The sequence below is a fragment of the Monodelphis domestica genome, chromosome 5, assembly GCF_027887165.1.
Source record: "Monodelphis domestica isolate mMonDom1 chromosome 5, mMonDom1.pri, whole genome shotgun sequence".
In the NCBI taxonomy this organism is placed as follows: Eukaryota; Metazoa; Chordata; class Mammalia; order Didelphimorphia; family Didelphidae; genus Monodelphis; species Monodelphis domestica.
The window spans coordinates 195,537,642-195,556,780 of NC_077231.1; the positions used below are offsets into that span (position 1 = coordinate 195,537,642).

At 36.1% G+C, this 19,139-nt stretch overlaps 1 protein-coding gene across 4 annotated transcripts in view; it reads right to left on the reverse strand.

Annotated features, from left to right (window-relative positions):
* The window catches only part of POT1 (protection of telomeres 1), a 126,056-nt gene that overhangs the window by 43,362 nt on the left and 63,555 nt on the right, over positions 1-19,139 (reverse strand). For all 4 annotated transcript variants that reach the window (XM_007504248.3, XM_007504250.3, XM_007504249.3 and 1 more), the window contains exons 9-10: positions 15,842-15,972; positions 2,549-2,839 (exon numbers count right to left, since the gene is read on the reverse strand). In XM_007504248.3, coding sequence (XP_007504310.1) covers positions 2,549-2,839; positions 15,842-15,972 — 422 coding nt within the window. The remainder of the gene's footprint in view (positions 1-2,548; positions 2,840-15,841; positions 15,973-19,139) is intronic.

The window sequence follows — 19,139 nt, forward strand, 5'->3', positions numbered from 1 at the left end:
CTGGAAAGATCTAAAATAGATTTCCTTTTCAAAAAAGATAATACCTATTTTGAGCTTGAAGGAAGCTAAGAATACTAGGAGAAAGGGGAAAAAGAATGTGTAATCTAGGCATCGGAGACAGCTTGTGAAAAGGAGCAGATATGGGGGGCAGAGTGTCAAAATATGAGTTTATAGAATAGTAGTACGGTAAATTTGAAATTAAGAATGAATGGAATAAATGAAACATGGCTGGTAAATTGAATTAGAACAAAATGCTTTAAGGATTAAATGCAAAGTAGAAGAACGGGTTTGAACAGGTGAGGTAAATGGCTAAATATGTGCTTTAGAAAGATTATTTCGATAGTTGTATTTCTAGAGGGTTGGGTAAAAGTTAATAAAGTAACATTTATCACACCTAGAGATAAGGAGGTCATAGGTTCAAATCTGGCCTCAGATACTTCGTAGCAGTGTGACCCTGGCAAGTTACTTAACCCCCATTGTGTAGCCCTTACTGCTCTTCTGTCTTGGAACCAATACACAGTAAATACACAGTAGTGATTCTAAGATGGAAGGTAAAGGTTTTTTAAAAAAATAAAATAAAATTTAATTGGAATAAATGTATAGATTTTGGAATCTAAAACTTCAAGGTATTGATGGTGTGACAACAGCCAAGAAAATTAATGTGATCTTTTGAGTACATTAAGAAAAATAAGGCATATAAGAATGGGGATGGGAAATAGTGGAGTAAAAATCTCCTGATGCATTGTCTAGGTCAAACCAAATCTGATTTGCCACAAAAACACTAGTTTATTGAGTATTTGAGGCTAAATATACTTGTACTTTAGTATATTGCCAGTAGGTCTGCCTGCCCATTCTAGTCTATTTTCCATTTAGCTACCAAAGTGATGCTCCTAAGGTATAGGTCTGATCATGTCATACATACCCCACTACATACAATAAATTCCAGTAACTCCTTGCCCTTTGGAGGATCAAAGACAAAATTCTCTGGCATTCAAAGACTTTCATAATCTATGTCTTCCTTTTCCTTTCAGCATTTATTAGGTTCCTATCATAAGTGAGGTAATTGTACAGAGTGATTTACAAATATTAACTTGTTTGAGCCTTGAAACAACCCTGGGAGGAGGCAGGTATCATTTGATCTTTATTTTACAATTGAGGAAACTGAGGCACAAAGCAGCTAGTCCAAGATTATATTTAAGTGTATGAGGTCAAATATGAACTCAGGTCTTCCAGGCTCAGTGCTTTATTCAATGTACCACCTAGCTGCCTATATTTATGTACTGCTGAAGACATTTTAAATATAAGTTTTATTCTTCCTCTCTTACCCCAACACCAAAATATAAAGAACTTTTAAGGAAAGGTACTGTATCTTATTCAAAATGTGTCAAATCATAGATTTAGGGTGGAAGGTAACTTTGAAGTAATCTAATCCAGAAGAGAAATGAGATGTCTTGTCCAAGGTCACGAAGATAACAGAGGGCACAGCCAAAGACTGACCCTACACTCTCTCCCTCCAAATCCAATGCCCTTTCTATTATACCATGCTACCTCATCTTTCCTAGTGTTTTATATTGAGTACATATTTAACAAACCTCTCTCAAAATGAATTTGCTGAATTTTCTCCCTTCATTTGGACTAATAGTTTTGGTGAGTATTTCACTGATGAACACATCAAGAATACAAAAATAACAAAATGATATTTAAAGGCCAGATATAAGATTCCTAAAGTATGGAAACTTTTACTAAATAAAAATCAGAGCACATATTAGTTGATTGCAATTCTGACAGATATCATAAAATATTTGCTCAAGAACAATCCATTTTCTTTGGATCAATAAATAACAAATTTATAAATTACTAGTTACATCATTACAGACATAACTGAGAATAACATCACAATACCAACATAGCACCACCAATCACAGTTTATAAAAAGTCAATCTTAGTCATGAAGTATCTTTTAAAGTTCATGAGAAGCCATCACAAATCTGTTATAAATGATAATTTCATACCATCAATTAATAAAGAGTTTAAAATGTAGGAAAAAAGGAAAGGAGCACATGAGAGCTTTCTAAGTTCCAACCTTGACTCTAACTAGCTTTGTGACTCACTCTGTGTACTAGGCAACTTTGAAACTATAAATCACAAAGAAGATGCTGAGTTACAGTTAGAAAGTTTCCTCTCATCTGGTAGTAAATCAGTGAAATCACTGGTCTAGTCCCAATTACTATCACAATGAAAATATGATTACCAAAAGAAAAAGGAAAAATTTAAGGACACAGTATGCTTAGAAACTATACTTTAGTTCAAGTAATAAATACCATTATCACTTAAGTGCATTATCACAAAAGTGCAAGACTATAATGGCTAGAGTTTCACATTCATTTTACATGAATTATCTGAATTAGAAATTTGATTTTTTAGAAGTTTACATAATTACTTTCAAAACAGCAAGTATATTTCACCAGAAACAAAATGAGCTCTGAAAAATTAGGAACCTATTCCATACTAGTAATAATCACTACTATTTATAACTTTTGACACTTACCTTTAGAAGAACTGAAGATCCATCTACTTCTGCTTTCCCAACAAGTTGACAAGTCAAGTCAAAATATTGCATTGCCTTAATATCAGATAATTTTATTAAAGTCCCTGAGGAAGAAATATGATTAGCTGCCCAAATACGTAATGCTTCTACTGTTTTCTGGTCATCTGTTGTGAAGGTATATATTTTGCTTGAAGTACGAGGAATTACTGGAGTTCCCAAAGTTCCCTCAAATGTAAGAGATGAAAATCCGACAGTAGTTACCCCTTGAATTTCATTTTTATATTGCTGAATCTGAGAAAAAAGGAGAAAGAAGAAAAGTAGCTAAGTTGAACAGAGAACTATCTATATCTATATATCTTTATCTATATGACTTTAGAGAAGAGGTTCTAATTTAGATAGTGTAAACAAGTGTAAGATAAATAAAAACACTTTTTGTTTATTTATACGATACTTTAAGGTTTTGAAAACTTCAATCCAATCCAAGAAATGTTAAGTGCCTACTATGTGTCAAGTACAGTGCAAAGTGCTAGGGATATAATTAAAAGATACATATACAGAGACACATACATGCATAATTTCATTTAAACTATACACTAGCCCTATGAGGTAGGTTATATAGTTTTGTTACCTATTTTTAACATAAAGAAACAAACTCAAAGAGATCACCTTGAACATAATCACACACAGCTAGAGATGAGATCTGAAATCACATCACTCCTAATTCCAAATTTATTACTTTTTTAAAAAATTACATGATACTGCTATGTATAACTGCATCTTTACTTCTACAGAAGTTCCCCCAAATCATTAGTCTTTCCACTCTTAAAGTCCAAAAATAATCATCCAAGTTGTAGATCCTTCCTACTTCTAGATAGTACTTTTCCATATGATATACTATGGTTCTGTTTCCAACATTCTGTAATTTTTGTCCAGTCTTGGTTGCCAGGAATTTCTAGCATATTTATCCTAATAAGTAGTCTCCCTGAAATATTTAATTTTCTTTAGGTTTCCTAGCACCAATAAGACAGATACCCAATTTGAGTGGATTTGGTAAGTCCATAGGACTCCAGTAAAAATTATGGGGGTTAGTGTTACATATATGATTACTATATCATTTGGAGAAAGACAATGATAGATACTTTAGTATTTCTCAGAATCACAAGGTAAATCTGGCACACAAAGTATGTACATTTTCCTAAGTCCTGGATTATCAAGGGAAACTGGTAACTAAAGACTAACCTGACATTTACTGTTGTTTCAATCTTTTAAAATGGAAGGAAGGAAGGAAGGAAGGAAGGAAGGAAGGAAGGAAGGAAGGAAGGAAGGAAGGAAGGAAGGAAGGAAGGAAGGAAGGAAGGAAGGAAGGAAGGAAGGAAGGAAGGAAGGAAGGAAGGAAGGAAGGAAGGCAGGAAGGAAGGCAGGAAGGAAGGCAGGAAGGCAGGAAGGCAGGAAGGCAGGAAGGAAGGAAGGAAGGAAGGAAGGAAGGAAGGAAGGAAGGAAGGAAGGAAGGAAGGAAGGAAGGAAGGAAGGAAGGAAGGAAGGAAGGAAGGAAGGAAGGAGGGAGGGAGGGAGGGAAGGAGGGAAGGAGGGAAGGAGGGAAGGAGGTAGGGAGGGAAGGAAGGAGGGAGGGAGGGAAGGAAGGAAGGAGGGAAGGAAGGAGGGAAGGAGGGAGGGAAGGAAGGAAGGAAGGAAGGAAGGAAGGAAGGAAGGAAGGAAGGAAGGAAGGAAGGAAGGAAGGAAGGAAGGAAGGAAGGAAGGAAGGAAGGAAGGAAGGAAGGAAGGAAGGAAGGAAGGAAGGAAGGAAGGAAGGAAGAAAGGAAGGAAGGAAGGAAGGAAGGAAGGAAGGAGGGAAGGAAGGAAGGAAGGAAGGAAGGAAGGAAGGAAGGAAGGAAGGAAGGAAGGAAGGAAGGAAGGAAGGAAGGAAGGAAGGAGGGAAGGAGGGAAGGAGGGAGGGAAGGAGGGAAGGAGGGAAGGAGGGAAAGAGGGAAGGAGGGAAGGAAGGAAGGAAGGAAGGAGGGAAGGAGGGAAGGAGGGAAGGAGGGAAGGAGGGAAGGAGGGAAGGAAGGAGGGAAGGAAGGAAGGAAGGAAGGAAGGAAGGAAGGAAGGAAGGAAGGAAGGAAGGAAGGAAGGAAGGAAGGAAGGAAGGAAGGAAGGAAGGAAGGAAGGAAGGAAGGAAGGAAGAAAGGAAGGAAGGAAGGAAGGAAGGAAGGAGGGAAGGAAGGAAGGAAGGAAGGAAGGAAGGAAGGAAGGAAGGAAGGAAGGAAGGAAGGAAGGAAGGAAGGAAGGAAGGAGGGAAGGAGGGAAGGAGGGAGGGAAGGAGGGAAGGAGGGAAGGAGGGAAAGAGGGAAGGAGGGAAGGAAGGAAGGAAGGAAGGAGGGAAGGAGGGAAGGAGGGAAGGAGGGAAGGAGGGAAGGAGGGAAGGAAGGAGGGAAGGAAGGAAGGAAGGAAGGAAGGAAGGAAGGAAGGAAGGAAGGAAGGAAGGAAGGAAGGAAGGAAGGAAGGAAGGAAGGAAGGAAGGAAGGAAGGAAGGAAGGAAGGAAGGAAGGAAGGAAGGAAGGAAGGAAGGAAGGAAGGAAGGAAGGAAGGAAGGAAGGAAGGAAGGAAGGAAGGAAGGAAGGAAGGAAGGAAGGAAGGAAGGAACAGAAGAGTCCTTTCTTCTTGATCTCAAAATATCTCAAAGTATATGTTTATCTCTTAAATGCTTCATCCCTCCTAGTAGAAAGTTAAGTTCTCTGATGGCAAGGACTATTTCATGTTTTGTCTGTGTATCCCCAATACCTGGCATAATGACCTGAACACAGTAATGCTTAATAACTGTGTGCTGGATTTAATTTCTCCTCTTCAGATGCTTTATACAGAAATACAGGTTATAGCCACACCATGTCTCTTCACTAGTCACATACTGACTAGAATTTGGGTACTCTTTCCCCATGTTTTGCCTTTTTAATCTCTTAGTATGTTTTTAAACATCCAAAGTGAAGTCTTTTTCAAAGCTAGGCTTATACACTGAAAGAGTATACACTGATGCCATGTTATATATCTTTTTAATATATCTATACTTTGAATGTCTATGTACATTTCCATATTACTTGATATAGCTAATGAATTAAGATATGAGCATCTGCAATGATTTCGTCTAAGTCTATTAGTGCACAATTTAAGACACAGAAAGGGACCCAGACCATAGGAGAAAATATTTTCCCTATTCAGATTAGGGTGAGGGGCAAGCCAATTACAGAAAAAGTTTCAGTAATTTTGCTAATTACCGAGCATATTCCAGAGTATATCCAATAAACTGCTTTTGAACCAAAATATTGCTTTAAAAAGAAACAGTCAAACAGAATTTGAGTCTATGTCTGTCTCTGCTTATAGCCTTGGTTAAAGAATTTACACTCCCTATTTTTTTATTACTAAATGGGGATATTGTCAATTGACCAGCTGACTGACTTGAAGCACAATGTAAATGTCAATTTTAGAGTTGTTAAAATCAATAATAATTAATTTCTGTGCAAACATTTCTCCAAAAAGCTTAAAAACCAAGGTGATTCTAATCTGTTCGAAAAGCAAAGGGAAGATAAGAACTAGAAAAGCTTCCTGGGATGGAAAAATTAAATGCCATTTACCGGGAATTTGCCACAAGGCAATTCATTACTTATTTGCCTTTTTCATAGCCCTCTTTCACTGAGTTCCTGTGGATTCTGAAATGATTGAAAAATCTTTCCCTATCTATTTTTGCTCCTTTTGTGGAGATTCTAGGACATCATATTCTCCTAGAGCTACTTTTCTGATCACTCATTTCCTTCCCTAGTTTAGAGAATTTTGTATGGCATACATGAATATCTTATTTTATTAAAACACTGGACTCAAATTACCATGGAGCCATCTGAGACTTTGCTATAATAGGAAATAATGAGTTCACTGAGAAAGAATTTAGAGAAAGTGTAGAGAAAGAAGAGCCTAGAACAGAACTTTGTGGGATAGACATACAGTAAGATTAGCAAAGGAGACTGAGAAGTTAACAAGGAACCAAAAGAGTGATGCCATGAAAAACTAGAGGGAAGAAATTAATTCAGCATGAGAGGGTGCTCAGCAGTGCATCAAATGCTGCAGATATGTCAAGAAGGATGAGAGCTTAGAAAAGGCCACTGGATTTCAATTAAGAAATCATTAGTAACTTTGGAGAGAGTGCTTCTAAGGATCCTGGACTCAACTTCTATTTTCTGCTATTTAATTTAGGAAAATAACTCAGCTTTTCTAAGTGTTTTAATCAATAAAATGATGAGGATGAACCAGGCGATACCTAAAACCATTTTAACTAAGTCTTATGATTGCTTTTTTTTTTTTAAACAAAAGGTTATTCAACTGTATTTCTACTCCCACTGACAGGACCTTAGAATATATCAACATTATTAAGTGCTAAGAGGACTATACTACCTTCTTACCTGGGCTTACCTCCCTACAAATTCTACTCTCCTCAATACAAAACAATGCCCTTTATGTAAAGTTCAGAGAATGTAACTCTTCTGCTCAAAACTCTTCCAGGATCTCCCTATTGTCTGCAAAACTATAAAATAAACTCCTTAGTCAGGCACTCAAAATCTCCAGCAATTACTTCCACTGCTGTCCTTTCTGCTCCAAAGAGACTTACTTAATATACAAATGAACTATTTACTAATTTTATTCCAGAGATATCCCATGCCTCTCAGTACTGGGCCTTTATTTACATGATTTCCATTTGAAATGCCTTGTCTCCTTATCTCTGTTGATAGCTTACACTCATCCTTCAAGTTCCTAATCAAATGTCAACACTTCAATGAGGAATGATGTCTCTCACTTCATACCTCAAAGAGCACTATTCATTTGTATTTTACATTCATGATCCAATTTAACTTAAAATTTGTTATGTCTTTTATATTTCTGAACTATTGAACAGACCTGAAAAAATGTTTATGAAAGGGAAAAATTATTATGTTGGAAGTTCTCTAAAAGCAATTAACAATTCCCACAAAAACAAAATTATAATAACTGTAGTAAACCAAACCTAAGGTCATTCTCACAACTTTCTCAAGTGTAGCATCTGATTTAGCATCTTCTCCTCGACTCCTGCACCTGCTGGAGTAGTAGTTGAGAAAGGCACTTAAAGTATAGGGGCACTTTTAATATTCAAGTAGATGTTTCATTAAATTTCTTAAAAACCCATTTCTTTAGTCTTAAGTGTTATGATGCATTTTTTCATGTTTACTGAAGACACACAGAGAAATAGCCACATAGTAATTCCCCATTATTCACAAGTATTCCACTACCTATCTCCTTTAATTCTACCTCTCCCTATGCATTGCCACTCCTTCATCTCTTTATCTTCATTGAGACCTCTGATATCTCCATCCCTCAGAACTTTCTCAGACTATTAACCTTGCTCTGACTTCACTTTCCCCTAACTATAATCTCAACCTAATAATTAGCTATTTCAACTCTATACCTTCTGCTCTTAAATCACTTATCTGTTGGTCATATAACTTGTTTCTCATTAAACCTTAGATCTAGTGTAAAAATGGAGATTTGAACTCTGGACTTCAATTACCGGAAGTCCTTGACAGTTCCCAGAATTCCCTATAATATCACCTGAATTCCCACCTGGGCCTTGAACAAAAATTGTATTTAAACTTATTCTCCGCCTACTTCTGCTTCTAAGCACACAAGTCTCTCAAAATGTAGTAAGTGAAATTGAATGGGCTTTCAGCCCTCCTAGGCACGTGTTTTCTTATTTTGTATTTTCTTTATTTCTTAATCTTTAATAAACCTCATAAAAATACAATACTTTTAGCAGAGAAACTGATTTTAATTGTTACAGTTTGGCTAACCACATCAGTTGTGATGAAATACCTTCAATCTTCTAAGTCTTTTCTTTACTGTGTAAGTTCAGTTTTAATAGCTACTGCCTATATTTTTTTAAGCAAGCCCCTCGACTCATCTTGCTGCTGCCTGCCTGTTTCTGTGACTCCCGGCTCCTGCTCCTGGTATCTCTCTTGCTCACCTGGCCCAGCTGATTCCAACCTGCCAGCAGCTCTGGCCTCTGACCCAGATGGCTCATCGCCCCAGGCCCAGCCCCAGGACCCAGGCTGCTGGTAGTAGACCCAATTCCTTCAGGATCAAAAACCAGCTGGTAAAAAATGGGTGTGATTTTTCTTTAGGCTATGATTAACCTCAACCGGGACTGGGGGTAGGGGATAGCAGAGGGGGAGAAAGAGGAGAAGGAAGAGACTTTTCCAAACAGGAACTTATAAGCATGGGGTATTTAAAAGGATATCTTTTGACTGCATTAATCCTTTTATTTATCTCACCTGAGATTCAGGGGAGGGATTCAAATCCCTGCAACTCTTTAGCCAAATTTGAGATTCCAAAAACCCACCCTCACTATGGGGAGGCAGCTCAGGGGCTCAGTGGATTGAGAGCCAGGCCTAGAGACGGGGGTCCTGGGTTAAAGTCCTCAGACACTTCCCAGCTGTGTGGCCCTGGGCGGGTTGTTTAACTCCTGATGCCTACCCTTTACCAATCTTCTGCCTTCTGACAATAGGCATCGAAATGGATAAAAAACCAAGGAACTTTAAAGAGACTGGAGGTTATATTTTTAAGGCATTTCAGACTCCATGTTTTAAAAAATCTCTGTATTCTATTGCATTTTGATGATTGTTTTGTTTAAGGTTTAACCTTGTGATTTTAAGTTCATATATTACTACATTCAATACTATTCTGTTACACTGAATCAATTTAATGTACTGGGTTTTAACTACTGTTAAATTCTGTTGCTTTTCCCCTATAACTATACTGAACAAACATTATTGAGTAGGCCCATATAAAAACAGCTTTTCTATTTTTGACTTTGTAAATTGTCATATAGAGGATAGATGGACTCCATCAGAAAATTGCTACAACAATCTTTGGAAAATTTAATGAGCTAAATATCTAAAATTGATTTTAAGGGTTCTTTAGACATGATTTTTAATTTTTTTTCTTAATCTCTGGTCATTTTGCCTACCCCTAACCCGAGGTAAGGCCCATTTTAGTAGCTGAAGTGAAATACAATTATAATCCCAACTCCCGCATTTATAAAAATGTGAATGGAAGCTGGGAAGTTAATCCCAGGGCATTGTATCCCTAGAAGCCTCCCCCCCCCCCAAAAAAAGGGAGCATTTCTCATTTATACTCTTCAGCTCACTTTACAGAGGTTTGAGTTTTTCCTAAACTCCTCTGCCATATTTTTTGTTATGATATCTAGATTTCTTGATGATGTTAAAAAACAAAAGCAAAATAAGTTTTACTTTGTTTAAAAATATGTTTACCAAGGTTGAAAGATTTGCTACATTTGTAAAAATTGTGACAAATATCCATCAGTTCATAGGCTTTTAAAAATGCCATACAGTAACTCATGTCTAAAAATTGATAGTGTGTTTGTTTGCTATTGTAATTAACTGGACTATTGAAAATTTGGGGGATAATATTTGTAATACTGTTCTTTATTAAAAAAAAAAAAAACAAGTGTTACCTTGTAAAATTCATTTGCTTGTACTCAACAGTGGATCATGGCCAGATATGAAGAGGAAATTGATCTCATTTTTGGTGAGAAAGCCTTGTATTCTATATTTTCTTAGCTGACACAGTGTGTCAATGATTATAAGCTACATTTTTATTTTTAAAACTCTTTTATAATATTTTTCTTGCATGTGTAATATACTATTTCAGTTTTTTATTTTTTCTCTCCTTTTTATATTTGTAGCACATGTCACCAGCATTAAGATTTTCTTTAACTTTTTGATTTTGCAATAAGTTTAAAATACATTTTTTGTAATGTCAATGCATGCCCCAAAAGCTTGAGACTGTAAAAATGATGCCACTAATTGTTTAAAAAAATTATGGGACTTTGCTTATGAGTCTGTCTGATTCCAGGAAAAGATATACAAAAGAGCCATTGCATAGGGCCAAAGAAACCAATCCAGGAAGGAAGGATTGATGTACTTCTAAGCCAATACAAAGGACTTAAACCTAGAGTGAAGACTCAAGGTGGCTACACTTAACATACATTAAGATGTAGGCCTTCCTTGTATCTAAACTCTTTGTGAAAATACAGACAATTATCCCAAAATTGGCTCCTTACCTGGCTTCTATAATCTAGTTCCTTTTCTGTCTTTCATAGTGTGGCAAACTTTCTGTAGTCCTGGCTACTGACTGGGTAAATGCATCACTGCTTAGATCATTTTAATTGCGCCCTGATTCAAGGACCTTTACTTTTCCTTTATTTGCCATTATTACACATAAGACTTTGATAGTCTATATTTTCATCCAGAAATTTTCTTTTTTATTTGGATTTTTCTGATGTCTTTTTAATTTCTCTTATCAATTGATTCATATACCTCATAACTCAGCCATGCATCCCTAAGTGATCCTGTGTTTTTCAATCACCCTCTTCAAGGGGGGAACGTAAAAATATTATTATTTAAATTGCAAAGTTTAAATTCCTTTTGAGAAGAATTGTAGGTTAAGAAACATGATAACTCTCTGAATCCAGAAACTGAACTGTTTGGAGAAGACACCATGAAGATGCCTCCACACCACAAGCTGAATGAGAAGATCAAGAATGAACTTTGGATGTGGTTGATTGAACATTTATTTGTATCTATACTTTCATGCCAAAGGGGACTGTCCCCTAGCTTTTTTTTTTGTCAATGTGTCTAGCAATTATTCATTTTGTTCTTTTCCCCTCTTATCCTCAAATTATTGTAATCTTTAAGTTGATTATGTTTTCATGATCCTTTTTGGGGAAACTTCCCAATAACGATCTAACGAGGGAATGTAAAAATGGAGATTTGAACCCCGGACTTCAATTCCCAGATGTCCTTAGCAGTTCCCAGAATTCCCTATAATTATCACCTTAATTCCCACCTGGGCCAAGAACAAAAATTGTATTTAAACTGACTCTCCGCCTACTTCAGGTCTCTCAGCTTCTGCTTCTAAGCACACGCGGCTCTCTACCTAGCAGGCAAGATGTAGAGTAAGTGGTTGTGAATGAGCTCTGTGCCTATGCATGTGCTTTCTTAATTTGTATTTTCTTTATTTCTTAATCTTTAATAAACCTCTAAAAATATAATACTTTTAGCAGAAAAACTAAGTTTAATTGTTACACTAGATTACTTCCTAACTACCTCCTCTGTTCTTCTTCATGAGCAGAATGCAACCAGATAAAGTCTCACTTTGCTTCATATAGTACACTACAAGATCATATCACCTAATCTCAAATGGGATATCATTGTGACAAGATAATCCATTATTTCCTCCCTGATTCCCTATCTCCCCAAAGAAAGTATTCTAACAGTTAGGGGTTTTAAAAGCTATAGGGAATGTAGAATTTCAAAAAATTGTAAGTGAAATGAATTTCAAAGGAGGAAAATAATGAGTTCAGTATGAGACATGTTGACATGCTGTAGATATACTGGTAACATACAGTTTGAATTGTTTAAGAGGCAACTATTGATCTGGCACTGAGGTTGGGGAGAGACAGACAATATATTGATCTGGGATTTATATGCATAAAGAAGATAGTTAAGCACATAAGAGCTGGTGAAGTACATAACAGATATTTAATAAATTTTTGTTGATTTTCCTTGACTTTCCCTCTAAACTCCTTTTCCAAATTTCCTTATTATTTTTAAAGATATCACAATATTTTCACTATTTTGAGTTCATAAGCTTGGTATTATACTGGACTTTTCAATGTCCCTTATCCAAAATATCCTATCAATTCACAAAACTTACCATTTCTACCTCCACACTATTTCCTGCAATTACCCCATTCTCTTTATCTATATAGCTACCACCTCAATTCAGACTCCCATCACCTACATTACTGCAACAATCTCCTAACTGATCTTCTTTACTCAAATATGTCCCTACTCCAGTCCATCCTACACAAATACACTACATCCTACACAAAATAACTTTCCTTTGCTATAAGGAAAAGAGGATCTGAGCATATGAGGTGGATCTGTAGGGACATACAGATGCAGAGAAAAGAGTCTAGAATGTGGGGGAAAAGAATGAGACAGTTAACTAAGGTTGGAGCTGGGTTCTTCTCTTGTTTGACCAGGAGGGACTGGCTGCTTTCTCTTGCTGGCTATTTCTACCTTGTCTTTCCCATCCTACCTGTTACCTGTTGGCTTGTTGTCATCTACTGAGTTTCCTGGTATGATCCTGAACCATTTGGGCCATCTGTATGTAAGATTAGGTCTGGCGTCCTTCTGGATCCAGGAACTCTCCCTGGGCCCTATCCTGCCAAACTGCCAATACCCATTACCTCTATTACCATCAAAAGGGGGGTTGGGTTAGTGCCAACTTGGGTTAGTGGGTTGGTTATCTATATTAGGAATTGGGGTCTTTAGATAGATAGGCAAGGATTAAGTTAGTTCAAAATCTATAAAGAATCTCAGTGACGAGACATATAGATCTGGGAGTAGGTTTAGGTAGGTGTTATAAGTTTAGGATTATCCAAATCCCTTTTTCACCTTTCCTTGTCATAATAAATCCAACATCCATCCCTGTTATATAGTGTCTGTGTTTGTTACCTCAGGATAGGCTCTGTCTGTACTGGGTCTGTTAGCCTGTCAGGCTACAGTCAACCTATTGACATTGCCTTCCCAACTCAGTTAAATCTTCTGATTCTGATATACTGGCTTATCTGAACCATCTAATCCTATCCCCAAAACCACTGACATTATACCTTAAATGCGATCTGAACAAGTGACCCTCCTACTACTCAATTAACTACATTTATTTCATATTACCTCTAGGATAAAATATTAACTTCTCTGCATAGTTTTTAAAATTTGATACAATCTGGCCCCAATTTAATTTTCTAGCCTTAATGGATATATTTCCATTGCTTAAGATCCAGTCAAGACAGCCTTCTCTTTGTTTCTTACTTATGACACTGTAGCTATCATCTTCCCTTTCTCCCAAAAATTTAACTTTCTTCCATATTTTTCCCTTTATATATTTTTGGGTTTTGTTTGTTTTGTTTTTATTGTTTTTGAATTCTTTTAATAACTGACTCATATCCCCCCATAACTCAACAATGCATCCTGAGCTGAACTGGATTTTTTTTAACACCCACTTCAGGGGAGATTGTATTTTAATAAAACTCAAATATTTTGAAAAGTTTTTTTTTGTTTGAGAAAACATCTTCAAGGAAGAGGCTTGCTAACTCCTAAATCCAGAGAATGAACTGTTGCAGAAAGATGCCAGAAAACCTACATTACATCAAGATCAAGAATGGGGTGTGGTTGCTTGAACTGAAGGTTAATTGAATTTATTTTGAATGTACACTCTTCTGCCAAAGGGGACTGCCCCCTAATTGGCTTTTGTCAATGTGCCCAGCAAAAAATTGGTTTTGCTGTCTCTCTCTATCTCTCCTATTTTTCCCTTATCTCTAACTATTGTAACTTCATAGCTAGTATGTTTACAAGACCCATCGGAGAGGTTAGCCTTCCTTGGGCCTCAGGGAGGATTGTGAATTTTAAAACTACTCAACCCTGTTCAAACCATTCTTTAGAGGATGGGATTTGGCTATTTCCTGATCAATAACAATAGAGATACTTGGAATGACAGAATCAGGTCTTGGAAACTACAATCTCCACCCTACTCAAGGTAACAGGATTTAGGAAGGGCTGCAGCAAAGCTCAAGATTTAATTATTTGAGAATGTGGCCTTCAACAGACATGTGCAAAGGGGACAGACCTCTGGGCAGTCCTGGGTGAAGCTAGAGCCACCATTGGCACAGGTGAGACACAGGAAGTGAGGTAGAGGACAGCTGAGGAGTCTGGGGATTTTCTGTGTGGAGGAAAGGAGGTTGTTGGAGCCTGGTGCTTGGAGTGGAGGCCCTGAGACTGTTGTTGGAGCCTGGTGCTTGGAGTGGAGGCCCTGAGACTGTTTCTCCATTTTGGTCACGTGAGTGATAGGGACTGATCTCTTTTCTTTGCCTCGGCTATCCAAGGCCTTGGGCCTTTGGCCCAACCTAAGCAGAGGGGTATGTAAGCCCTATTCCCTTCTCTCTCTCTCTCTCTCTCTCTCTCTCTCTCTCTCTCACATACCTTTCTTCCTCCTGTTAGTAATAAAAAAAAAACCCTCCTATATAAGAAAAGGAATCTCTTGAGCAAGGGATCCTTGGAGGCTTGGAGATCCTTGGAGATAGATTCCTTAGAGATAGATCCTTGGAGACAGATCCTTTTGGAGGAGGCTTTTGAAGGCTTTGAAGGAGATTCTTTTGGAGATCTCTTGAGAAGGAGCTCTTGGAGGAATTCTCTAAGGAGGTCTCTTAAGGGAGGCTGACTCTGGCTGGAACTCCCTCTGGGGAGACTCTGTCCCTCTGAATCCCTTACTTGGACAATCTTATGGTGAGTGACTACTGACTGGTTTCTCTCTTAAAGCTTAGGCCTGGGTTGGCCAGGCCTGCCCTGGGCCGACCTATTCTTTTCTCATTAATTCCTTTTCTCTCTCCTTCTCCTTTTCTTTAATTCCTCATTGTATTATTAATTAAATTCTCTATAAAACACAGTTGACTTGGGCATATTCATAATTTGGGAACATATTCCCTGGCAACCACCTTATATTTGATTTAAAAACCAAGACACTGTAGTGAAACATATTTTCTGCGGTCAAATTTACTCACCCTTTCTTATATCTATCACAATTTATATCTTCCACCATTTTAACTCACTACAGTTTACAACATCAACCATTTTAACTATTACAGTTTATGGCATCCGCTATTTTAATTATAACATCCCTTACTTGGAATCCATTCAGTCTTTACCTCTGTCTCACAGAGTGCCACCCTTCCCTTAAGATGCAGCTCAGGTACCATCTTCTACAATAAGTGTATCTTGATATCCCCAATTTCTTGGGCCTCTATCCCAAATTAACTTTTATTTAATTAATTTGTATAGATGGTTGGATGCATTTATTAACTTTATGCTATTTGTGTTTTTCATGTCATACATTAGAATATAAGCTGTGAATAGGAATTATTTCTTTCTTTTACATATATCCTTAGTGTCTACCATAGTCTGTGGGACACGTGCAACTTTATTAATATCTGTTGGTTAACTGATTCCTTTTTCTTTAATACCTCATCTATATTATTTTTTCCTATACACAGTGAAGCATATAACTAGCATTTATTGGGTTTGTCAAACAACAGGTAAACCTTTGTAATAATCTTTATATATTATAAAGTAAAAAATATACCTTTAGTCTATGAAAACGAACAATGTCTCCAATTTTGTAGATTACTGGAAGTGTGTCAAGATTTACACTGAAAAGCATACAGGTTAACTTGGCATTGGATTGGTCCATAATAATTACAACTGAGCAATAATCTGAAAAATACAAAATTAGAAAATTAACATAAATTTGACTTATAAAAAGTTTTTTAAAGGCATATTTTACTACTAATTTAAAATCTGAAAGTCACTAAATCTACATGTTAAATGTAAAATATATAAATGTACACAGTTCTTTTTAAAATGCATTTCAGAGAATGAAAAATGTATCATTTAGTGTACTCCTATATTTCAACTTTGTCTTATGACTCTTTTCACCTAACATGACTCAGGATAATTAATTAAGCACTCATCTAGCATTTAGTAAGCACATTTTTTTGTATAAGCACTGTTCCAGTTGCTTGGAATACAAATACAAAAATTAAATAGTCCCTGCCCTCAAGAAGCTTACATGTTATCAGGGAGAGGACAATAAGATTATCTTTAGTAAAAATTCAAGTGTTTCCTATAAATGAACAAATATCTATTACGTTCCCTCAAGAAGCTTACTTAACATTCTTATGTTTGGAAGTAACTCCTAAGGGATTTGATTTGGAATTAAAAGAAATCCAATGATGCCATTTAAATCATTTAAATAACACGTGTGCCATGAGGAAGGAACTCATCATTTTTGGGTACATTTTAATAGGACATTTTAATTAACCTCATGTGAAGAGTGTTTCATATAGAGTAAACACTAATAAACAGTTGCTGGAAGAATGAATATAAGTAATCAAGTCAGAAAACATTAAGGCTAATTGATTAAGGAGGTTATTGTACTTCTTGTAAAGAGATTCCTTTTGACCTTTTTTTTTTTTGCAACTATACTCCATTAGAAATTTTACTTGCATTGGCCTGTTTGTGGAAGTAAAGAGAATCCATTAATAATTAAGAGTCACTAGTTTCTACCCTGAATATAAAATTAGGGATATTATATACACACACACACACACACACACACACATATATGTTAAGACTTGCTTATATTGTTGATATCTCAGCTTAATGAAAGAATAATTCTGAAAAAAAATTATGTATTCTGTCTCTTCCTCACTGATACTTCCCTTTTCCCACTTAGGTTATACATTTACTGTTGTTTCCTCAAGACAGTTTTATTTCTCACCAGGAAGTAATCAGTTCTTTATTTTTAAAGTCATTTCTCATATATCTTAACTCCCTTTGTTTTTCTTCTCTCTCTTTATCTTTCTCAATTATCTCTGAAAAAGCTCTCCTTATTTATATATTCAATATTTCAATATAGATTATAACCTATCCATCCCTTTTCATCTTCTTTAAATCTTATTCAGATTTTTTCATAGTTCTTTCACAGGTACAACATGCTGGAAGGCTTCCTCTTATGTCACAGGGCTAAAAACATATTATGAACAATGGAAAAAGATCAATACATTTACAAGATCAACAAATGAGTGAAGTTTTGTTAATGGTCTATAAAATTACATGAGTTTTTTTTGGTTTTTGTTGCTCTTTTCCTGAGGAAATGGGGGTTGGGAGGCAGGCAGGCAGACAGCGCAAATAAATTTGCAAAAGCCATCTGACCTGAAGAGATATCAGGTTATTTGGTGTGCTATAAAAATTATTTTAATTATTTAAAATTATTTAAAAGGCCATCTTTCTCATGCCAGCATTGCTATTGCTGTCCTCACTGAACAGAAAAACATGATGGAAGAGTTTAAATTTTCTCATCACTGTATTATTCAGCTCCTTCTCATTTGAGAAAGTGGCACCTTACTGAGGTTATGATAAAACTTAAGTACTAAAATAGGTTTCTGGTCTTAAGTTAGGTGAGCACTGAACTGAGAAACTCAACAAAGTCTCTTTATTCAAGAAATAAAACTAATCATGGCTAATGTATAACCTAGTAAATGTTTCACAAAAATGAACCACAATAGTTTCTCGGTGTTTTGGACTCTTTTTGGAGAAATAATTTATAGGTGATATTACCTCATGATGAAATTTTTTTGAGATCTGTAACTAAGGTTCCCTGAGTAATTTCAAGAGGAACTTAGATTATAAGCTAGTTTTTATAAAACAAAAATTATAAAAATAGTAGAGCACTAAAAGTCAAGTTTGAGGTCTTTCTGGAAAAGCCTATATCACAAGCACTGTAGGGGGAGAAGGGTACATAGGAAGCAGGCATCATTTGGACCTATGTTCAAATTACATCTCAGAGTTCTTTTATTTCTATGTATGAATTCTTGTATTTCGATTTATTTAGTTTCAAAATGAAGGCATTTGACTAGATAGCTTCTAAAACTTCTAGATCTCAAATCTAAGATACTGTATTCACTTGAAAATTTTCTATCACTTTAACATGTGAAAATATCTGTGTTGTAAAAAATAATAAAGCATATATGAATAAAATTATATTCTTATGAAGTACTTTAATCAATAGATTAAATAAAATAAAAACAAAGATTTATTAAATACCTTCAGGCACAGAAATAAGTTCTAGGGATAAAAAGAAACTGTAATCCCTATTCTCAAGGAGTCAACAATCTAATAGAGACAAAATGTTCAGTCAAATTAAATACAATTTATATTCATGCCATATTACCAGATAATTCATAAATGATGTAGCTGTCTAAAGTTTACATTTTATTTCATTACTACAATTACCAAGTAAGTTAAAGTTCAGGAGTTGTAGATTCCTTCAAATCTGACTTACTAGAGAGATTTAAAATATAGGTCCTTTTATAGAATTAAGGGGATCCTTGGAGATCATCTAGTCCAATCTTCTTGTTTTAAAGCTGAGAAAACTAAAGCCCAGGAAGTTTAGAAAAAGTTTCAAATTCAGATCTTCTGATTCCAAATCCTATACTGTACACCATACTAAGTTTTCTAACTAGATTAAGCAAAGCATATAACTAATTGGTTCTTAATACTGTAAAAGTAATATGGTCCTGATAGGCTTTTCTAACTTCTTGAGATTTGTTACAAGGGAATCACTTTAAAAGACGGATATATATTAATTTAAGGTCGCCAAGGAATCAGCTATGTAATTCCTAAATGAAAAACTCAAGTCAGCCGTCAGCCTTTTTTGGAGTTTAATTACAATAGGAGCAAGAAAGGAATTAGAGATATATATAGAGAGAGAGAAAAGGGGAGAGAAGGGAATAGGGCTTAAATACCCCTTCTGTTTAGGCTGGGCCAAAAGGCCCAAGCCCTTAGATAGCTGGGGCAAAGAAAAGAGATCAGTCCCTATT